Here is a 21,781-nt window from a genome sequence, read left to right as displayed (position 1 = left end):
CACTGAGGGCATATGTTTGTCTTTTGTACATGTACACTTTTAAAAGGATAATAAAGCATTGAAAACTTTTACTGCAAATTCCGGACTTTGTACTTTCTTTCAAGTTTTCAAGCCCTTAACGGAATTATTTGCAGCGGGTACACCCTTGGAGGTTACCTATTCAAGGAGGTGAGGATTGGCCGTGCAGCCTGGATGCCAACGCTGTCCTTCCATTTGGATTTGTCCTTGTCCGGATACCAGTTTCCCCCTCACAAGCCGGCCGCGTCCTTTGACGTCATTTTGCAGAGCCCGGGGTGTTTGGGCGGACGCCAGCGCAGCGTGTCTGCGGTTGTTTGCTTGTGGGAGTTCGCTCCAAGCTGGAGTGGCGGTCCGCAGTAGAGCCTAGGAGGAAGGCCTCCCGAACGGCTCTCCACCCAGCGAGCACGAATAAGGCCGTGAAGAGAGGGTAAGCTTTTTCCCCTTTTCTTAAAGGTGATAATCAGGACAGCTTGTTTATACATACTTCCAGGATTTGAGTGTGGCCATTACAAACCAGTGAAGATTTCACAGAGCTTTATTCTTCACTGCTTAAAGTGGTACCTACGGGTGTTTTAGGGGTCTCCCTTTCATTAGGGTAATTTTGTATAATGAAGGAAATATACCAGTGCTGAGGGAGAGATTAAAAATATGTGTAAGGATAGGAGTAAGAGTAGGAGAGAGGGCAGTAATTTTGAGGGGATGGGATCAAGGGGACAGGTAGTGAAGTGATAAGGGCAGAAACTTCTTCGTCAGTAGCGGGAGCAAAAAAGCTGAGTCTGTGGCTTTGTGGGTTTTGGACATTGGTGATCGGTTGAGGGGGTTGGAGACTGGTAGTGTGTTGAGAGATGCTTTTGTTTCTGATGGCATCTATTTACATGGCGGAATGTAGGTTCCTGAGCAGAGCCTTCAGTTTTGCGGCCATCTTGAGCCATAGCCCAAACACACCCTGTCCTAGAACCTTTTAGCCAATACTATTGGACACCACAAAGCGTGTGCATGAAAGGCTCACACATGTGCGGTAAGGACAGAGGGCGGTCCACAATGAGGCTATAGTAAACACTGAATAGTAGTTTTTATTAGGATTCAGTGTTTACTTGGAATCTCGCCAGAAGTTTCCAGATTGGGAACATGCGGAAATTTTGTATGCAGCAAGAACTTAGTAAATCATAATGTAGCAGCAACTTACATTCATGGGATTCTCAAAATTCACTGTTTACTTGTGTGATGTAGCTGACAGATTAGAGCATATGTGGTAAATCGGCTGCACGTGAGCATGCCTATTGTCCTGCCAATCATGTACCTTCTCTCCACCCAATTTTGTGACGTGTAGAACTCCAACCCGCTTTAAACATCACTGCAGACTTGAAATTATTTTTCTTATATATAAATAACTTAAAGGTACATGAAACCGAAAAAAAATATTTCATGATATAGACAAAGTATACAATTTTAAACAACTTTCCAATTTACTTCTATTATTTAATGTGCTTCATTCTCTTGTTATCCTTTGCTGAAAGGTTTATCTAGGAAAGTTCAGGAGCAGCAAGGAACTTAGGTTCTAACTGCTGATTGGTGGCTGCATATATATATATATATATATATATACTCGTTGTCATTGGCTCACTCTTTTGTTCAGTTAGAAACCAGTAGTGCATTGCTGCTCCTTCAACAAATGATACCAAGAGAAATAAGCTTATTTGATCATAGAAGTAAATTGGAAAGTTGTTGAAAATTGTATATTCTACCTAAATCATTAAAGAAACATTTTGGGTTTCATGTCCCTTTAATATACATAGCATTTACCATAACTCACTGTTTTTTTAGATTTACACTTTCTTGTGCACCAACTCCTACTGAGCATGTTCACAAGCGTTCACATTGCATGCGTATTATATGCCTGGCTGATGACTGTCACATGATACATGGAGCTGGAAAATTGAAGAAAATGTTGAAATCTCAGAAACAAAAATCTTATTTAAAATGCAAACTGCTAGCACATTAAATATAGCACAGAACTCGATAAAGAAATTATACTGTATTTAATGAGCCTCTAACTATAGACCAATATTAAAGTTTGTTCCAACTGTATATTTTAGAGCACGTTTGCACAGCTATAATACTCGGCTGCCAAAAGGTTAATATTTTTTTTAAAGGGTACTTTCCCATTATACGTAAAACAAATATATCGTTGTCGGTTTTAATCTGCGTCACATCACACTAAGGTGCCTAATTGGTTTAGTTACACGAGCATAGTCATTATGCCTCTCAGGTGAAAAGCGAGACACCGGCGCACGTTTACGACGCACAACTGACGTCACTCCCTTCCCTTACAATCTCTTTTGTGTTGCCGCGAGAATGCGCGCCACGCCACCCCCCTCTTTGGAGAATGAGCTTGAGCCCTGCCTCTTCTTCTTCTCCGCCGCCCGGTGACGTCACGCAGCCCCGGAGAGTGAGCGCGAATAGCTGTGGCAGGAGCAAGTCGTCACGTTAGTTAGGAGTAACGCAGCAACATGTGAGTATCGAAGAGTGGGTCTGGGGTGTTTTTGTTCTTGTCTAGAAAGTATGGCATGTGTGGTGCATTAGGAGACCCAGGGTTTATTTCTGTGTCACTGACTCGTCGTATGAAATAATTATGACACTGAATTATATAGCCCCGGGTCAGAGAGAATGTTTCGCAAGGTGCGTCTCTTTATGTGCATGAAGAAGGAGCGTTGGTTAGAGGGTCTTGTTGGGCGCACTCCCGCGGGCGTAGCCTGCACCTTGCCCTCACCTGCCAGGCTGTTTGTTGCCCGCAACTGGCATGGGTTACAGCTCCTCACGATCGCCCTCCTATGAAAATGTATTTCTTGTCTTTATATCAACCTCGGTCAACACTCCATCTGACACGTGCAAACACCGGCAAAGTGAAAGAGGTGGAGCTGTCCTCCTCTAGGCACCGCGGCCTCTCCAGAAGCTTCTCTGAGGCGTGCCAGTTATGCGTGTGCGGCCTGTGCCACTCACCGAGCTGCTTAAACTAATATTAATCCTCTTATCTTGCCTCGGTTGCAGTTCACGTATTTGTTTAGCTAATAATTAGTGGTTCTCTTTCATTAAAATGTTATGTTAAACCCAATGTGCTGCAGAACATTGTGGTGTTAGCCACGGAGTAAAAAAAATCTTTTGTTTCACCCAATATGTTTTCAAATTGCAGTGGTCCACATTTTTAAAGGTATGCGGCTCCACTTATTTGTTTTTTATTTACTTAAAATCTAATTTTTGTTTGTCGGCTAATAAATCTGAAATTGCTGGCGTCTTTGCAATGATTGACAGCGTGATTGCGAGGGTGACGCTAGCCACGATTGTTAATTTGCATAAATGGATCAGGCAGATCATATACTGTAGGTGGGCTTCAGAACTTACATCACACAGTACTTGGTCAAAATAACACATTCTTTACCGGTAAATAGCAGATCTCAAGCTACAAAGGGGTTCCACAAATTGTAAGCTTCATAATAATGTACCTTCATATATGAGAATTTTGCAACGAATAATGCAACTTTAATTTGTGAAATGAGCAAAATATTTTGTTTTTAGTTTACGCTGATTTCCCTGTCCTCCTCCAGAACATAACCCTTACTAACCAATAACAAGGTAATACAGATAGCATAAACTATTTTTGCACATGTGCAGTTAAAGGGACAGTTACTCCAGAACTATATACGGGTGTGGAACACACACTAATATTCACACCTAAACTACCTTGTATGCTCAATGTCATTGCAAAGAATGTTTTCCTATCATGATTATTGATGCAAAACTGATAATCCACCTAAAAAAAGGAAATTAGTACAGAAATTGTGAGGTAGAAGAAGTGGAGGGTGGTAAACAAAATCTAACACTTAAATTAGTTAAAAGTATTGATCCAAGCTCCTGTGGGAGAAAGTGGAACAAGTATAATTTTCAGATGTATTTTACAGAACAAGGAAGCAAAAAAAAAATCATGAATGTGTATTGCAATAATGTTTCATTTTCAGTAGTGTAACATTTTTATGTATTGTCGAAATGCAGAGATTAAAATGGCATGCTCTATCTGAATCATTAAAGAAAAAAAATGGATTTCATATTCCTTTTTAAAGGGCCGCTCAATGCAGTAGAATTACATAATTAAAGGCATACTAAACCAATGTTTTCCCTTTTTTTTTTTTTTTTTTTTCCTTTTATGATTCGGATAGAGCATTCAATTCTGAACAACTTTCTAATTTACTCCTATTAAATTTTCTTTGTTCTCTTGGTATCTTATAAGCTTTCATTCCAGCTTTTCAAAAACGACCCAATTTAGGTTCAACACCTGGGTAGAGCTTGCTGATTGGTGGCTAAATGTAGGTGCTATCCAGGGTCTGAACCAAAAATGGGCCGGCTATTAAGCTTTCATTTCTGCTTTTTTAAATAACAAAGAAAAAATTATAAAAGGAGTAAATTAGAAAGTTGCTTAAAGGGACACTCAAGTTAAAATTAAACTTCATGATTCAGATACAGCATGTAATTTTAAACTTTCCAATTTACGTCCATTAACAAAATGTGCAGTCTTTTTATATTTACACTTTTTGAGTCACCAACTCCTACTGAGTTGGTGACTCAAAACTCCTAACTTAGCGCTGCGGAATCTGTTGGCGCTCTACAAATAACAGATAATACTGAGCATGTGCAAGAATTCACAGCATATACGTATATGCATTTGTGATTGGCTGGCTGTCACATGGTACAGGGGGAGTGGAAATAGACATAACTTTTCAATTTATTTAACAAAAATGTACTAATTTGAAGTTCAGACTAAGTTCTATTGCATTGTCTTTTCATGCCTTTGATTATGCAAATCTATAGTGTTGACTGGTCCTTTAAAATTGCATGCTTTATTTGAATCGTAAAAGAGAAAAATTGTGTTTTTAATATCCATTTAAAGACAATGCAATAGCACTTTTTTTATATATATATATATATATATATATATATATATATATATATATATATATATATATATATATATATATATATATCCCACTTGCTAGTTTTGTCATGTATATGTAATATGCACCATGCACATACATGCTTTATAGGGGGATAGAGAATTGTTCTTTCACAAGAATAAATGTGGGTTAGTAAAGAGCCAAATGCAGCAAGCGGCCACCTACTTCATTGTTTGGATGCTACCAAAGCATCCAAATGCACACACTTAATGCTTTACATGCTCTGAGATTGGTATATTCCCCTTCACAGTTTTAAAGAGGACAAAATACTTTTTTTTTTTTTTTTTTTTTTTAGACGGCGAATGCAATTTTAAACAGCTTTCCAATTTACTTCTGTTATCAAGCTTGCTTCATTCTCTTAATATCCTTTGTGAAGGAGAACCTAAATGTACTTCCATTGTTAGCAGCTAGCTCCCAGTAATGTGTTGCTGCTCCTGTCTAAGTATGCTTATCTACAAAGGATACCAAAAGAACAAAGCAAATTAGATAACTGAAGTACATGGTTTAAAATTGCATGCTCTATCTGAATCGTGAGTGAGAAAAAAAGTGGGCCACATGTGGGTTGGTGGTTTTTTTTTTTTTTTTTTTTTTTTTTTTTTAAATATATATTTAGTACTATAGCTACTGGTCAAAGTAATCTCCCCCCCCCCAAAAAAAACACAAACTATTTTCTGGAATACTAAAACCATTTATTGCTTTCCCTAGTCAATGCTTGTATCATTCTTTATAGGCAGCCGGCATCTGCAAAGTGGTACGACAGAAGGGACTATGTCTTTGTTGAATTTTGTGTTGAAGACAGCAAACAAGTGAAAATAGATTTTGGAAAAAACAAACTAACTTTCAAGTAAGTGCATAAACACATTAATTTATTACAGTACGGCAGAAAAGCTTTGCAGTTATGAGGTGTTGCGCGCATTTAATATTACAATCTTCCATTTTTTTTTATGAATAAATAACATAGCATTTTATAGTAACAAAACATGTAGTAAACTAAGGTTGAAACGGGTTTGTAGTGTTTTTTTTTTTTTAAACCCCTTAACGACAAAAAAGGTCAGTTAACAACCAAAGACGTTCCCTGTACTTCCTCAGGGATTTCAAGCGGTGGAAGCGATCCTGATCGCTTCCAGCCTCTTTCAAGGTATTGCAGAGATGCCTTGATATTGAGGCATCACTGCAATACCTTTCTTGGCACACCGATGCAGAGAGAGAAACTCTGTGGCCCTCTCTGCATCGGCCAGCGATGGTGCAGGTCATTGGTGGGTAGGAGCCATCGCAGGGAGACGGGTGGGTGGCCCATTGCTGGCAAATTTCCGGCCAGCAGTGGGAAATGTCTATCGTGCGTGCCCGCGATCTGGCCATATAAACTTTTTTTAAGTGGTGGGTGGCAGAGGAGGGAGGAATAAGTTTGAAAAGAGGTCTGGGAGGGGGGTAGGTTATTGCCCTATAACTTGCAAAGAACATGTAAACATTGGGTATTTCTAAACTCAGGACAACATTTAGAAACTATTTAGCATGAGTTTTTTTGGTGGTTGTAGATGTGCAACAGATTTTCGGGGTTAAAGTTAGAAAGGGGGGGTGTTCTTTTTTTTTTTTTTCTTTTTTTTTTTTTTTTTCATCTTATTTTATAAAAAAAATATAGTAAATTATAAAATATTATGAAAATAATGCTTTAGAAATTCCATTTAATGGCCAGAAAAACAGTATATAATGTGTGGGTACAGTAAACGAGTAAGAGGAAAATTACCACTAAACACACACACACCACAGAAATGTAAAAATGGCCGTAGTCCCAAACGGCCAGAAAATGGAAAAGTGCTGTGGTCAGTAAACCTAGTTTAGTAAAACCTAAAAAATAATATATATTTCTGCACATAGTGCAGAATTATATTAGTGTTATCGTTATAAAACTTAATATTCCCTTTGAATTTTTTTATAATATGGCTGTTTTTCTGAGCGGGTCTGTTTTTATTACACAGTGCATCAGGCCAGCTGTATAGTCGCAGCCTGGCCCGAACGCGCCATTACACTAAGTGCAGCTCGCTCCTGCTCTGTCTGACAGCAGGAGCGAGCTGCACTTAGTGTAATGGCGTGGTCGGCCGGGCTGTGACTATACATCTGGCCCGATGTGCTGTGTAATAAACAGATCCGCTCAGAAGAGCACAGAGCGGGTCTGAAAAACAGCCATATTTTAAAAAAATTTCAAAGGGAATATTAAGTTTTATAACAATAACACTAATATGTTATATAATTCTGCCCTATGTGCAGAATTATATAACATTATTTTTTAGGTTTACTGGCCCTTTAAGGGGTTAAAACGGGAAGATGCTCATTGAGGTCGCTTTTATCACCCCTTTTAAGTATGATGGCATTTATATTGTGAATCTATGGATATTTGTGCAGTAATAAAAATATTCTAACAAATTATTTTTATTGAACAGGAGCTTTTCTCTTTATTGTAAATGATCTTCCAAGTTTTCTCACACTGCATTGGTTCTATGACTATGCTAATGTTTCAGATATTGATGTGTAACAGTTAACATGGGTGATCTATGTGTTAGAACTGAGGGGTATAGCCCTAGTAGAGTAATCTACATTACTGAAATATTTCATCTAGATATTTTGCATTTATTGAATATCCCCCCCCTTTTTTTTTTTTTTATAAAGGAGTTTCATTTTAATGGTGCCCTGTCCTATTGATGCTTAATGTCCCTTTAAAAGGACACTGTACCCAAATTTTTTCTTTTGTAATTCAGAAAGAGCATGCAATTTTAAGCAACTTTCTAATTTACTCCTATTATAAATTTTTCTTCATTCTCTTGCTATCTTTATTTGAAAAAGAAGGCATCTAAGCTTTTTTTTTTTGTTTCAGTACTCTGGACAGCAGCAAGGGCAACCCAGGTTGTTCACCAAAAATGGTCTGGCATCTAAACTTACATTCTTGCATTTCAAATAAAGATACCAAGAGAATGAAGAAAATTTGATAGGAGTAAATTAGAAAGTTGCTTAAAATTTCATGCTCAATCTGAATCATGAAAGAAAAATTTTGGGTACAGTGTCCCTTTAAGTGAAAACTGTTAAGTGTTATTTTTGTTTATTAGCTTATCTGTGGTCATAGGGATTTAATTGAAGCAGTGATTCATCTCTGCCATGCGTTTCTGATAGTAATTTTTACACAGATGTGAGTGCCTGTAGTGATTTATACTGGATGTTTTATATTCACAGTTGCCTTGGGGGATCAGATAGTCTTAAGCATCTAAATGAAGTTGAACTTTTTCAAGCCATTGATCCTAATGTAAGTATTCCTTCCCTAACTTGTTTCCTATTAGAAAGAAATGTTTTGAGGCTGTATGTGTGATTTATTGATCATTAATATAGTGAATTCAGTAGTATTACCTGATGCTGCTTCATGAAGCCTCTCTTAGTTTTAAATCTTAGCAACGGCTTTCTTTCTACTGCTCGACTTGTCAAACCTGTTAAAGACTTGTCTTCAAGTTGAAAGTAAGACTCTTACTTCACCAAGTGTTAAAGGGACAGTCAACCATAGAATTGTTATTGTTTTAAAAGATAGATTATCTCTTTATTACTCATTCCCCAGTTTTGCATAACCAACACAGTTATATTAATGTACTTTTTACCTTTGATTATCTTGTATCTAGGAACCTTCTTCCAGCCCCCTGATCACATGACTGTTTATCATCTATTGTCTTAAGTTTAGCATTGTGTTATGCTAGATCTTAAATAACTTTCTGTGCCTGAACACAGTGTTATCTATATAGCCCACGTGTACTTTCTGTCTTTGTGTTGAAAAGAGATTTAAAAAGCCTGTGATAAGAGGCAGCCCTCAAAGGCTTAGAAATTAGCATATGAGCCTACCTATGTTTAGTTTAAAGTAAGAATACCAAGAGAAAAAAGCAAATTTGATGATGAAAGTAAATTGGAAAGTCGATTAAAATTAAAAGTCCTATCTGAATAATGAAAGTTTAATTTATACTAGACTGTCCCTTTAAGCTGTACTTGATGCTGTTGTCCTATGAGCCGCCTATCATGCAAGCTGTTGACTCTTAAACTGTCTTCTGTTTCTGTTGTGGCTTTGGATCTACAAGACCTTTTCCTGTAAGTTTCCATCATTTTCCAAGTGACTTGATTGTGTAGGAAGCTGTGCTCATAGTTACATTGGCTTCCTTTGCAATTTCTTTAAAGGCAAGACCTACATTTGTAAAGGTTATAGTCTAAATACATTATTTATGAATTGTTGATGATCTAAACATATTACTTTAACGTGAAATGTTAAAGGTTATTTCGGCAAAAACCAGGGAAAATAGAGGTGTTATAAAACTTATGACTACCAGTTCAGGTGGGTATAGTATAATACTTTGCAATATAATAAAATGTTCTCTTATTTATAAATGTTACATAAAGGGGGCATAACCTCACATTTTTCTTTCTGGTTTCATATAGAACAACTTTCCAATTTACTTTATCAAATTTTCTTGTTAAGCTTTGTTGAAAACCAGGAAGCTAAGTTCAGGACTGTGCACGTGTCTGCAGCAGTTTTTGCAACACTAGATGGTAGCACTGTTTTCTGTCATGTAGTGCTTCAGGCATGTTCATGCAACCTATCTAGATATCTCTTCAGCAAAGAATAACATGAGAACGTTGCAAATTTGATAATAGAAGTAAATTGGAAACTTTTTTTTTTTAAAAAAAGTTGTTTTCTCTATCTGAATCGGGAGGGGGGGGGGGTTTGTTTATTGTCCCTTCAAGTTATCCAAAGCACAAAATAGCATGAGTTAACATTTTAATAATTTATGAAACAAAAACATTGAAAACAAAAATTAGCTAGTTTTAGCTTGAAAGGGTCATGAAACGCTTTTTTTCCCCCCCTGATTCAGATAGAAGTAAATTAGAAAGTTTAAAATTGCACGCTCTGTTTGTTAAATTGTCTTCCATCTTTTGATGTATCTTGTTGAAAAGCAGCGAGGTAAGCTCAGGAGCGTGTTGTCTGTTGCACTATATGGCAGCAGTTTTGCAAGAATGCTATCCATTAGCAAGACTATTAGATGGCAGCACTGTTTCCTGCTATGTAGTGCTCCAGATACCTACCTACGTATCTCTTCAACACAGGATACCATGGGAACTAAGCACATTTGAAAGCAGTAATTTTTGCAATTTTTTTTATTATATGCTCTGTCTGTATCACAAGAGGGCATTTTTGGGTTTCAGATCCCTCTTTTAATATTGCCTCAAATTTTAGCTGGTTGTTCAGTAAAATCAGTTGGGTAATAAAAATTTTTTATAAATCTGATCAAAATTTCATAGAAAATATATCAATTTTTAAATGAGCAACAAAACAACTTACTATTTGAAAACTAAGCTTCTCTTTAAAATAAGTACTTTTATTTGCAATTTTACGACAGCCCACGAAAAAGGGCTGTTCCACAAGAAATATGTGCAGCCAATCCTTTTTCTTAAAGGGACATGAAACCCAATATTTTTTTCTTTCCTGATTTAGATGGAGAATATGATTTCAAACAACTTTCCAATTTACTTCTATTTATTTTGTTTCCTAATGAGGCATACATGTGCAGCCACCAATCAGCAGCTCCTGAGCCTATTTAGATATGCTTTTAAAAAAATGATACCAAGAGAACAAGAAATTAGATAGAAATATTTTGGAAAGTTGTTTAATATTGCATGCCTTATCTAAATTACAAAAGTAAAAAAAATTGAGCCTCATGTCCCTTTTTTAAATTTTGCATGTTAAAATCTGTAGTGTGCGCTTGATCAGCATTTCTAGTTGCTCAACTCGGCTGCGTCACTAAAGATAAAATTACATGCTCTAATGAATTAGAGCAAGCTTTTTTTTTCTCACTATAATAGTCCTTTAAACAATGCTTATAGCAACATGACACTAGTTTATTCAAGGTACATGTTCACCAAGTTAATAAAAAAAGAAAGGTATGATTTGATTATAGAAACTGTTAAAGCCACATGAACGTCAAAAAGAAAAATAAATCCTTTTTTTTTCTTATGTTTATGCACTTTTTTACCTGCGTGAGTCGTTGGCCTTGGAAGGTTGCCTGTTAGGTAGTACATGTTACATAGGTTCTAAAAGGGGTGGACTAAAGGACAAGTATTTTTACTACACTTATCCTTTTTGCTAATCTAAAGGGAAACTTTATTTAAAGCATTGTGGGGTTTTTTTTTTGTGTTTTTTTTTTTTTTTTTTTTTTTTTTTTTTCCTACTACTTTTTTGGACACGGACAAAGCTAAGACTCCTGCTTCTGCCCATGTTCATTATATGCTTAAGAAAGCTTGGATAGACAGAAATATCTTCAGTACCTGTATTGGTCTACTGTTTTTTGTTTTGCATGTCCAGCCTGTCACTGATACGTGTTTAGAGACTGAGTTTTATGTAATCTTAATGTGGCAAGTACAATATTACTCCTGTATCCTCCGCTGGCATATCTATGGCAAATACTCATTTTATTTTTTATTGGGAGCATAAAAAGGGTCTCTCAGCCTGAATATGTCCGTTCAGTCTACTTCAAATTTGATTGATAGAAATCTGAAGGTTCTGAATTTTACTTATTCACATGTCGTCTTAGAAGTAGTTCAGCCTGAGCTCAAGAAAGCTGAAAAATGTTTGCTCTTGGTAATCTGAATCCATTGTCCTGGTGTATGATTTGGTAACATCTGCAGCTAGACAAACTGACAGTCCTTAAAATCCTAATGGTCTCTCCTTTCGATCAACTATTAGAAGAATCCATTTTGTACAGTTCCATTTTGTACAGTTCCCTTTATTTAGCCTTCTGTTGTTTCTCTAGCAGATATGAGTTCCTAACTGCATATTTTCCTCTTTAGGTAAAGAGCAGATGAATGGGGAAATAGCTTTACACCTTGTATGTGGTTTGTCTTCACATATTGAAACAAGATTAGAGTCATGTCACCTCCAAAGACTGTTTCCAAAGTAGAAATTACAAAGCTTCCCTTAGTTTGGGTTTTTTTTCACTAAGATGGTTTGTAGATGATGGGGGGGGGGGGTTAACCTCTAAATGTGGGGTTTCTTTTTTTTTTTTTTTTTTTTTTTTTTTTTAGGTAACTTTTTATTTGGTTTTAAAAACATAAGTAACAATTGGGGACACGCAGGTCCCCTGCTCTAATAGGTACAAACAAGGAGTTTGGACACGCAGGTCCGAGATAAATGAACACACATACTGAAAGGGTGCAATGAATAGGGCCTATGAGTACCTTGGAAAGGGAAACATGAAATAAATGAATAGATCCCCAAGGGTCTAAATAAGGACATACAACTTCCCTTAAGCACATTGATGAATAGCATTATATGGAACCATAATTCCCCATTCAAGGAACACACAAGTTAGGTCTAGTCGATGAGGAAGCTTATACTTCCGTGATATCAAAGGGTTTGCGGCGAAAATAGTTCGTCTGATTTGAACCCTGGAGTGGGCTCTGTATATGGGGGGGGGAGGGAGGTGAGCAAGCACATAATATCTAATGTAAGTAAACATAGAGGCGATTAGACATTGCACAATATAATAGATAAAATGAAGTGTTGCATGATCTGGGCATAATATAAATCCCATAACTTTCTTTATGGTATAATATGATATAACGGGCCCTAGACTCCTATGGGTTACATGAAACTAGTCACCTGCAGGACTGAAAACCCACCTATCATGCTATGGGGTCTTGTTGCACAACCTCACCAGATTGAGTAGTTAAAGCTTGCATATATCCTGTGGGAGTAAGTTATCTCACAGAAAATACATCAAAACAGGATACCTGTGTTAGTGAAATTCAATTCCCCTCACAGCACTTCATCTCGCTGTATAAGAAGAATTTATATCAATTGATCTTAGGTTGTCACCTTCTAGGTTTAAACTTCCTTTATGTGTACTCCCTCAAGGCCCTGGCCACTGGTCCAGAAGGAGAAACACAGATTATGAAAGGATAGTCTTGAACAATAATGAAATAATGATACACATAAGCACAGTAGTAAATTGTAATTGTCCTTGTCAGGGGCCCCCTCTAACCCCCAGACAGGACAGACACACTATCATTAGAGGCCTCATATCAGTGACCCAAGATCAATACAATTGTAAGGTAGCTGCTAAGACATCTGTTTCCCGGACACTTATGCAGATGTCTCTCCTGAGGCTCCCCACTAACCCACAGGTGAGGTATAAAGACAAGATGTCCGCAGCCACTATTATAGAAACACTCAGCAAGCTATATAATAAAAGCAAACAGTAAGTTAAATTAACATTGAGGTCCCACAGCATAAATATCCAGAAATGGCTCTATATCAGTACCATTGGAGCTTCATTCAAGAGAGAAGTGAAATGGCCCAGATGATGGGTTTCTGGTTTTTAGTTCATCCAGCTCACTACAAAAAGACCAGTCTTGAAAATGAAGCCTGTGCTCAAGTAGTAATCATTTACTCCTTTTTATTGAACTGTAGAGCAGGCAGCAATTGATACCTTGACCTACATCTATAGATTAAAGTTTTAATTTGTTTGTTTTATCCTTTCAGGAATCCAAACATAAAAGGACAGATAGGTCTGTTCTGTGTTGTTTACGAAAAGCAGAATCTGGCCAATCATGGCCACGTTTGACAAAAGAAAAAGCAAAGGTATTGTATGGATTTAGTAAATTCATATATTTGTCATTGTAGAGTGGTGGCACTTTTTTGTGTGCTTTTTTTTCACCTTTGAAATGGGCTATAAAGTGGAAACTTAAATATAATTGCTTTTCAGTCACCTTCTTTCGTAAAGGAGTTACTATTGTTTAATCTTGCATTTACTCACAAACTCCTCAGTCTTAAAGGGACACTATACCCAAACATTTTCTTTCATGATTAAGATAGAGAATATAATTTTAAACAACATTCCAATTTACTTCTATTACCTAATTTGCTTCATTCTTTAGATATACTTTAATGAAGAAATAGCGATGCACATGGTGAACCAATCACAGGAGGCAGCTACCAATCAGCAGCTACTAAGCATATTTAGATATGCTTTTCAGCAAATAATATCAAGAGAATGAAGCAAAATAGATAATAGAAGTAAATTAGAAAGTTTATAATTGTATGCTCTTTCTAAATCATGAAAGAAAAAATTTGGGTTTCATGTCCCTTTAAGATGTATTTTTTTTATTTTTCAGCTCAACTGGCTTAGTGTGGATTTTAACAACTGGAAAGATTGGGAAGATGACTCAGAGGAAGACATGTCAAATTTTGATCGCTTTTCAGAGGTAAATTTTTTTTTTTTTTTTTTTTTTTTTTTTTTTATTTATTGTTAGCACCTTATTCTATATGTATGTGTGTATTCTGCAAATGGTAAGGATGTCTTGAAAACAACCACCTTGGTGCCAATGCTTTAATAAATGTAAATCTTCTGAAATCCCAAAAGTAAGAATGAAAGGGGAGGCATCACTCACTGCTATCTGTGGTGGCACAATACATTTGGTTTAGCACTTAGAAATGGTACAATAAATTGTGCCACCTCACAGGCCAGTATATATGCGTCTCAATATAAATATATATAGTTTTACACTTACAAAGATTAGTATAATTTTTTTTAATTTTTTTTATTCGATAGATGATGAACAACATGGGAGGAGATGAGGATGTAGATTTACCAGAGGTTGATGGTGCAGATGATGTAAGTAAAGGTCATTATCTACAGTGTTTGATATGTAATATGAAATACTTCAGCATATGTACATATCCTTTCTTTCATGTAATTAGCAAGAGTCCATGAGCTAGTGACGTATGGGATATACATTCCTACCAGGAGGGGCAAAGTTTCCCAAACCTCAAAATGCCTATAAATACACCCCTCACCACACCCACAATTCAGTTTTACAAACTTTGCCTCCGATGGAGGTGGTGAAGTAAGTTTGTGCTAGATTCTACGTTGATATGCGCTCCGCAGCAAGTTGGAGCCCGGTTTTCCTCTCAGCGTGCAGTGAATGTCAGAGGGATGTGAGGAGAGTATTGCCTATTTGAATGCAGTGATCTCCTCCTACGGGGTCTATTTCATAGGTTCTCTGTTATCGGTCGTAGAGATTAATCTCTTACCTCCCTTTTCAGATCGACGATATACTCTTATATATACCATTACCTCTGCTGATTCTCGTTTCAGTACTGGTTTGGCTTTCTACAAACATGTAGATGAGTGTCCTGGGGTAAGTAAATCTTATTTTCTGTGACACTCTAAGCTATGGTTGGGCACTTTGTTTATAAAGTTCTAAATATATGTATTCAAACATTTATTTGCCTTGACTCAGAATGTTCAACTTTCCTTATTTCTCAGACAGTCAGTTTCATATTTGGGATAATGCATTTGATTTAATCATTTTTTTCTTACCTTCAAAAATTTGACTCTTTTTCCCTGTGGGCTGTTAGGCTCGCGGGGGCTGAAAATGCTTTATTTTATTGCGTCTTTTTTGGCGCAAAAATTCTTTTCAGTTTCCGGCGTCATACGTGTCGCCGGAAGTTGCGTCATTTTTTGACGTTATTTTGCGCCAAAAATGTCGGCGTTCCGGATGTGGCGTCATTTTTGGCGCCAAATAATGTGGGCGTCTTATTTGGCGCTAAAAAATATGGGCGTCTCTTTTGTCTCCACATTATTTAAGTCTCATTTTTCATTGCTTCTGGTTGCTAGAAGCTTGTTCTTTGGCATTTTTTCCCATTCCTGAAACTGTCATTTAAGGAATTTGATCAATTTTGCTTTATATGTTGTTTTTTCTCTTACATATTGCAAGATGTCTCACGTTGCATCTGAGTCAGAAGATACTACAGGAAAATCGCTGTCTAGTGCTGGATCTACCATAGCTAAGTGTATCTGCTGTAATCTTTTGGTAGCTATTCCTCCAGCTGTTTGTATTGATTGTCATGACAAACTTGTTAATGCAGATAATATTTCCTTTAGTAAAGTACCATTGCCTGTTGCAGTTCCTTCAACATCTAAGGTGCAGAATGTTCCTGATAACATAAGAGATTTTGTTTCTGAATCCATAAAGAAGGCTATGTCTGTTATTTCTCCTTCTAGTAAACGTAAAAAATCTTTTAAAACTTCTCTCCCTACAGATGAATTTTTAAATGAACATCATCATTCTGATTCTGATGACTCTTCTGGTTCAGAGGATTCTGTCTCGGAGATTGATGCTGATAAATCTTCATATTTATTTAAAATGGAATTTATTCGTTCTTTACTTAAAGAAGTTCTAATTGCTTTAGAAATAGAGGATTCTGGTCCTCTTGATACTAATTCTAAACGTTTGGATAAGGTATTTAAATCTCCTGTGGTTATTCCAGAAGTTTTTCCTGTTCCTAATGCTATTTCTGCAGTAATTTCCAAAGAATGGGATAAATTGGGTAATTCATTTACTCCTTCTAAACGTTTTAAGCAATTATATCCTGTGCCGTCTGACAGATTAGAATTTTGGGACAAAATCCCTAAAGTTGATGGGGCTATTTCTACCCTTGCTAAACGTACTACTATTCCTACGTCAGATGGTACTTCGTTTAAGGATCCTTTAGATAGAAAAATTGAATCCTTTCTAAGAAAAGCTTATCTGTGTTCAGGTAATCTTCTTAGACCTGCTATGTCTTTGGCTGATGTTGCTGCAGCTTCAACTTTTTGGTTGGAAACTTTAGCGCAACAAGTAACACATCATGATTCTCATGATATTATTATTCTTCTTCAGCATGCTAATAATTTTATCTGTGATGCCATCTTTGATATTATCAGAGTTGATGTCAGGTTTATGTCTCTAGCTATTTTAGCTAGAAGAGCTTTATGGCTTAAGACTTGGAATGCTGATATGGCTTCTAAATCAACTCTACTTTCCATTTCTTTCCAGGGTAACAAATTATTTGGTTCTCAGTTGGATTCTATTATTTCAACTGTTACTGGTGGGAAAGGAACTTTTTTACCACAGGATAAAAAATCTAAAGGTAAAAACAGGGCTAATCGTTTTCGTTTCAACAAAGAACAAAAGTCTGATCCTTCATCCTCAGGAGCAGTTTCAGTTTGGAAACCATCTCCAATCTGGAATAAATCCAAGCCAGCCAGAAAGGCAAAGCCTGCTTCTAAGTCCACATGAAGGTGCGGCCCTCATTCCAGCTCAGCTGGTAGGGGGCAGGTTACGTTTTTTCAAAGAAATTTGGATCAATTCTGTTCACAATCTTTGGATTCAGAACATTGTTTCAGAAGGGTACAGAATTGGTTTCAAGATGAGACCTCCTGCAAAGAGATTTTTTCTTTCCCGTGTCCCAGTAAATCCAGTAAAAGCTCAAGCATTTCTGAATTGTGTTTCAGATCTAGAGTTGACTGGAGTAATTATGCCAGTTCCAGTTCAGGAACAGGGGATGGGGTTTTATTCAAATCTCTTCATTGTACCAAAGAAGGAGAATTCCTTCAGACCAGTTCTGGATCTAAAAATATTGAATCGTTATGTAAGGATACCAACGTTCAAGATGGTAACTGTAAGGACTATCTTGCCTTTTGTTCAGCAAGGGAATTATATGTCCACAATAGATTTACAGGATGCATATCTGCATATTCCGATTCATCCAGATCATTATCAGTTCCTGAGATTCTCTTTTCTGGACAAGCATTACCAGTTTGTGGCTCTGCCGTTTGGCCTAGCTACAGCTCCAAGAATTTTTACAAAGGTTCTCGGTGCCCTTCTGTCTGTAATCAGAGAACAGGGTATTGTGGTATTTCCTTATTTGGACGATATCTTGGTACTTGCTCAGTCTTTACATTTAGCAGAATTTCATACGAATCGACTTGTGTTGTTTCTTCAAGATCATGGTTGGAGGATCAATTTACCAAAAAGTTCATTGATTCCTCAGACAAGGGTAACCTTTCTGGGTTTCCAGATAGATTCAGTGTCCATGACTCTGTCTTTAACAGACAAGAGACGTCTAAAACTGATTGCAGCTTGTCGAAACCTTCAGTCACAATCATTCCCTTCGGTAGCTTTATGCATGGAAATTCTAGGTCTTATGACTGCTGCATCGGACGCGATCCCCTTTGCTAGTTTTCACATGCGACCTCTTCAGCTTTGTATGCTGAATCAATGGTGCAAGGATTACACAAAGATATCTCAATTAATATCTTTAAAACCGATTGTTCGACACTCTCTAACGTGGTGGACAGATCACCATCGTTTAATTCAGGGGGCTTCTTTTGTGCTTCCGACCTGGACTGTAATTTCAACAGATGCAAGTCTCACAGGTTGGGGAGCTGTGTGGGGATCTCTGACGGCACAAGGAGTTTGGGAATCTCAGGAGGTGAGATTACCGATCAATATTTTGGAACTCCGTGCAATTTTCAGAGCTCTTCAGTTTTGGCCTCTTCTGAAGAGAGAATCGTTCATTTGTTTTCAGACAATGTCACAACTGTGGCATACATCAATCATCAAGGAGGGACTCGCAGTCCTCTGGCTATGAAAGAAGTATCTCGAATTTTGGTTTGGGCGGAATCCAGCTCCTGTCTAATCTCTGCGGTTCATATCCCAGGTGTAGACAATTGGGAAGCGGATTATCTCAGTCGCCAAACGTTGCATCCGGGCGAATGGTCTCTTCACCCAGAGGTATTTCTTCAGATTGTTCAAATGTGGGAACTTCCAGAAATAGATTTGATGGCGTCCCATCTAAACAAGAAACTTCCCAGGTATCTGTCCAGATCCCGGGATCCTCAGGCGGAAGCAGTGGATGCATTATCACTTCCTTGGAAGTATCATCCTGCCTATATCTTTCCGCCTCTAGTTCTTCTTCCAAGAGTAATCTCCAAGATTCTGAAGGAATGCTAGTTTGTTCTGCTGGTAGCTCCGGCATGGCCTCACAGGTTTTGGTATGCGGATCTTGTCCGGATGGCCTCTTGCCTTCCGTGGACTCTTCCGCTACGACCAGACCTTCTGTCACAAGGTCCTTTTTTCCATCAGGATCTGAAATCCTTAAATTTAAAGGTATGGAGATTGAACGCTTGATTCTTGGTCAAAGAGGTTTCTGACTCTGTGATTTATACTATGTTACAGGCTCGTAAATCTGTATCTAGAGAAATATATTATAGAGTCTAGAAGACTTATATTTCTTGGTGTATTTCTCATCATTTTTCTTGGCATTCTTTTAGAATACCGAGAATTTTACAGTTTCTTCAGGATGGTTTAGATAAAGGTTTGTCCGCAAGTTCCTTGAAAGGACAAATCTCTGCTCTTTCTGTTCTTTTTCACAGAAAGATTGCTATTCTTCCTGATATTCATTGTTTTGTACAAGCTTTGGTTCGTATAAAACCTGTCATCAATTTCTCCTCCTTGGAGTTTGAATTTGGTTCTGGGGGCTCTTCAAGCTCCTCCGTTTGAACCTATGCATTCATTGGACATTAAATTACTTTCTTGGAAAGTTTTGTTCCTTTTGGCCATCTCTTCTGCCAGAAGAGTCTCTGAATTGTCTGCTCTTTCTTGTGAGTCTCCTTTTCTGATTTTTCATCAGGATAAGGCGGTGTTGCGAACTTCTTTTGAATTTTTACCTAAAGTTGTGAATTCCAACAACATTAGTAGAGAAATTGTGGTTCCTTCATTATGTCCTAATCCTAAGAATTCTAAGGAGAAATCGTTGCATTCTTTGGATGTTGTTAGAGCTTTGAAATATTATGTTGAAGCTACTAAATCTTTCCGAAAGACTTCTAGTCTATTTGTTATCTTTTCCGGTTCTAGGAAAGGCCAGAAAGCTTCTGCCATTTCTTTGGCATCTTGGTTGAAATCTTTAATTCATCTTGCCTATGTTGAGTCGGGTAAAACTCCGCCTCAGAGAATTACAGCTCATTCTACTAGGTCAGTTTCTACTTCCTGGGCGTTTAGGAATGAAGCTTCGGTTGATCAGATTTGCAAAGCAGCAACTTGGTCCTCTTTGCATACTTTTACTAAATTCTACCATTTTGATGTATTTTCTTCTTCTGAAGCAGTTTTTGGTAGAAAAGTACTTCAGGCAGCGGTTTCAGTTTGAATCTTCTGCTTATGTTTTTCATTAAACTTTATTTTGGGTGTGGATTATTTTCAGCAGGAATTGGCTGTCTTTATTTTATCCCTCCCTCTCTAGTGACTCTTGTGTGGAAAGATCCACATCTTGGGTAATCATTATCCCATACGTCACTAGCTCATGGACTCTTGCTAATTACATGAAAGAAAACATAATTTATGTAAGAACTTACCTGATAAATTCATTTCTTTCATATTAGCAAGAGTCCATGAGGCCCACCCTTTTTTTGTGGTGGTTATGATTTTGTATAAAGCACAATTATTCCAATTCCTTATTTTATATGCTTTCACACTTTTTTATCACCCCACTTCTTGGCTATTCGTTAAACTGAATTGTGGGTGTGGTGAGGGGTGTATTTATAGGCATTTTGAGGTTTGGGAAACTTTGCCCCTCCTGGTAGGAATGTATATCCCATACGTCACTAGCTCATGGACTCTTGCTAATATGAAAGAAATGAATTTATCAGGTAAGTTCTTACATAAATTATGTTTTTTAAAGGAAGGATACTTGGAGAATAAAGTAAATTTGAAGATAGAAGCGATTTGTCTCAAAATTACATGCTGGGTTTGAATGATACCATTTTAATTTTGACTTTACTATCCCTTTAAAAACTTGCCTACAAAAAACTGACATTGCTGTACAGTTAAAGTAATGGCACTATCTAGTGGATATATGCATTATTACATCATCCTATAAATTTAAAGGGACATGAAACCCAAAAATTCTTTCATGATTCAGATGGAGAATACAATTTCTTTTTAAAGACACGAGTCCATGGATCATCATCCTTGTGGGATATTCACCTCCTGGTCAGCAGGAGGAGGCAAAGAGCACCACAGCAGAGTTGTTAAATAGTTCCTCCCTTCCCTCCCACATCATTCTCTTTGCCTACGTTAGTGATAGGAAGAGGTAAAGTGAGGTGTTAGTATAGATTCTTCAATCAAGAGTTTATTATTTTTAAAGTAGTGCAAGATTGTGCTTCTTTGTTCTAGGGTGTAGCCGTAGTCCATATCAGTCTCTTCAGTAGAGCTTTTGGTGGCTTTAGAGCAATAGGAACTGGTGGGACATAATTCTCACTGTGCCTCCCATACCTTTCTGCTGCCCTTATCCTGATGGCCTAAGCAAGTTCTAACTCAGGCCTTATCATTTTCCACAGGGCTATAGGAGGGAGAGGACCTCTTAAACCTGTTGCACTGTCCTGCTGTCAGACAGCATTAAGGTAAGTGCAGACTTTTTATTCTGGGGAATACTAAAACTCAGAGGAAAGTGGGTACTTCAAATATACCTTTAATTTATAAGGCAAATAGAGCCTTTGACATGGGACTTCTGGCTCTCTATGTATGGCGGGTGCTCTTTTATGACTGCTTAATGTACAGGCACTGGGGCAGCGAGTAAAGCTGGTGAATAGTTTGCTTTTTGTCACTATCGTTATATTTTTTATTGCATGCTAAGCCGGTCGGGCTGTGTAGTTAACGCCCACGAGGGGTGGAGCCAGCATTTTGCGCGCTTCATACTTCCACTGCGCAGTTTCATATAGCCGGGCATCCGGAGACGTTCCGGTTTAGCTGTGGGGCTAATCGGCTATCAGACTTGCAGGACAGTGACGTCTTTTCTTGCTCTAGAACCTTATGGTTTTTCATAAATAAGCAAGCAGTTGTTAGCGCTACTGAGTCTCTTCCTT

General features: G+C 37.5%; 1 protein-coding gene across 3 annotated transcripts in view; it reads left to right on the top strand.

Annotated features, from left to right (window-relative positions):
* The first annotated feature begins 2,364 nt into the window (after positions 1-2,364).
* Positions 2,365-21,781, top strand: part of LOC128654292 (prostaglandin E synthase 3) — a 32,656-nt gene continuing 13,239 nt past the window's right edge. The window contains exons 1-7 of one of the 3 annotated variants that reach the window (XM_053708148.1): positions 2,367-2,530; positions 5,752-5,865; positions 8,244-8,313; positions 13,579-13,677; positions 14,211-14,300; positions 14,648-14,710; positions 21,257-21,319. In XM_053708148.1, coding sequence (XP_053564123.1) covers positions 2,529-2,530; positions 5,752-5,865; positions 8,244-8,313; positions 13,579-13,677; positions 14,211-14,300; positions 14,648-14,710; positions 21,257-21,283 — 465 coding nt within the window. In that variant the 5' untranslated portion in view covers positions 2,367-2,528 and the 3' untranslated portion in view covers positions 21,284-21,319. Of the gene's footprint in view, positions 2,531-5,751; positions 5,866-8,243; positions 8,314-13,578; positions 13,678-14,210; positions 14,301-14,647; positions 14,863-21,256; positions 21,320-21,781 lie in introns of those variants that run through there. The other 2 variants (XM_053708147.1, XM_053708149.1) reach the window with 2 other exon arrangements.

Source organism: Bombina bombina, chromosome 3, assembly GCF_027579735.1.
Source record: "Bombina bombina isolate aBomBom1 chromosome 3, aBomBom1.pri, whole genome shotgun sequence".
Lineage (NCBI taxonomy): Eukaryota > Metazoa > Chordata > Amphibia > Anura > Bombinatoridae > Bombina > Bombina bombina.
This window is presented reverse-complemented; position numbering and strand designations above follow the sequence as displayed.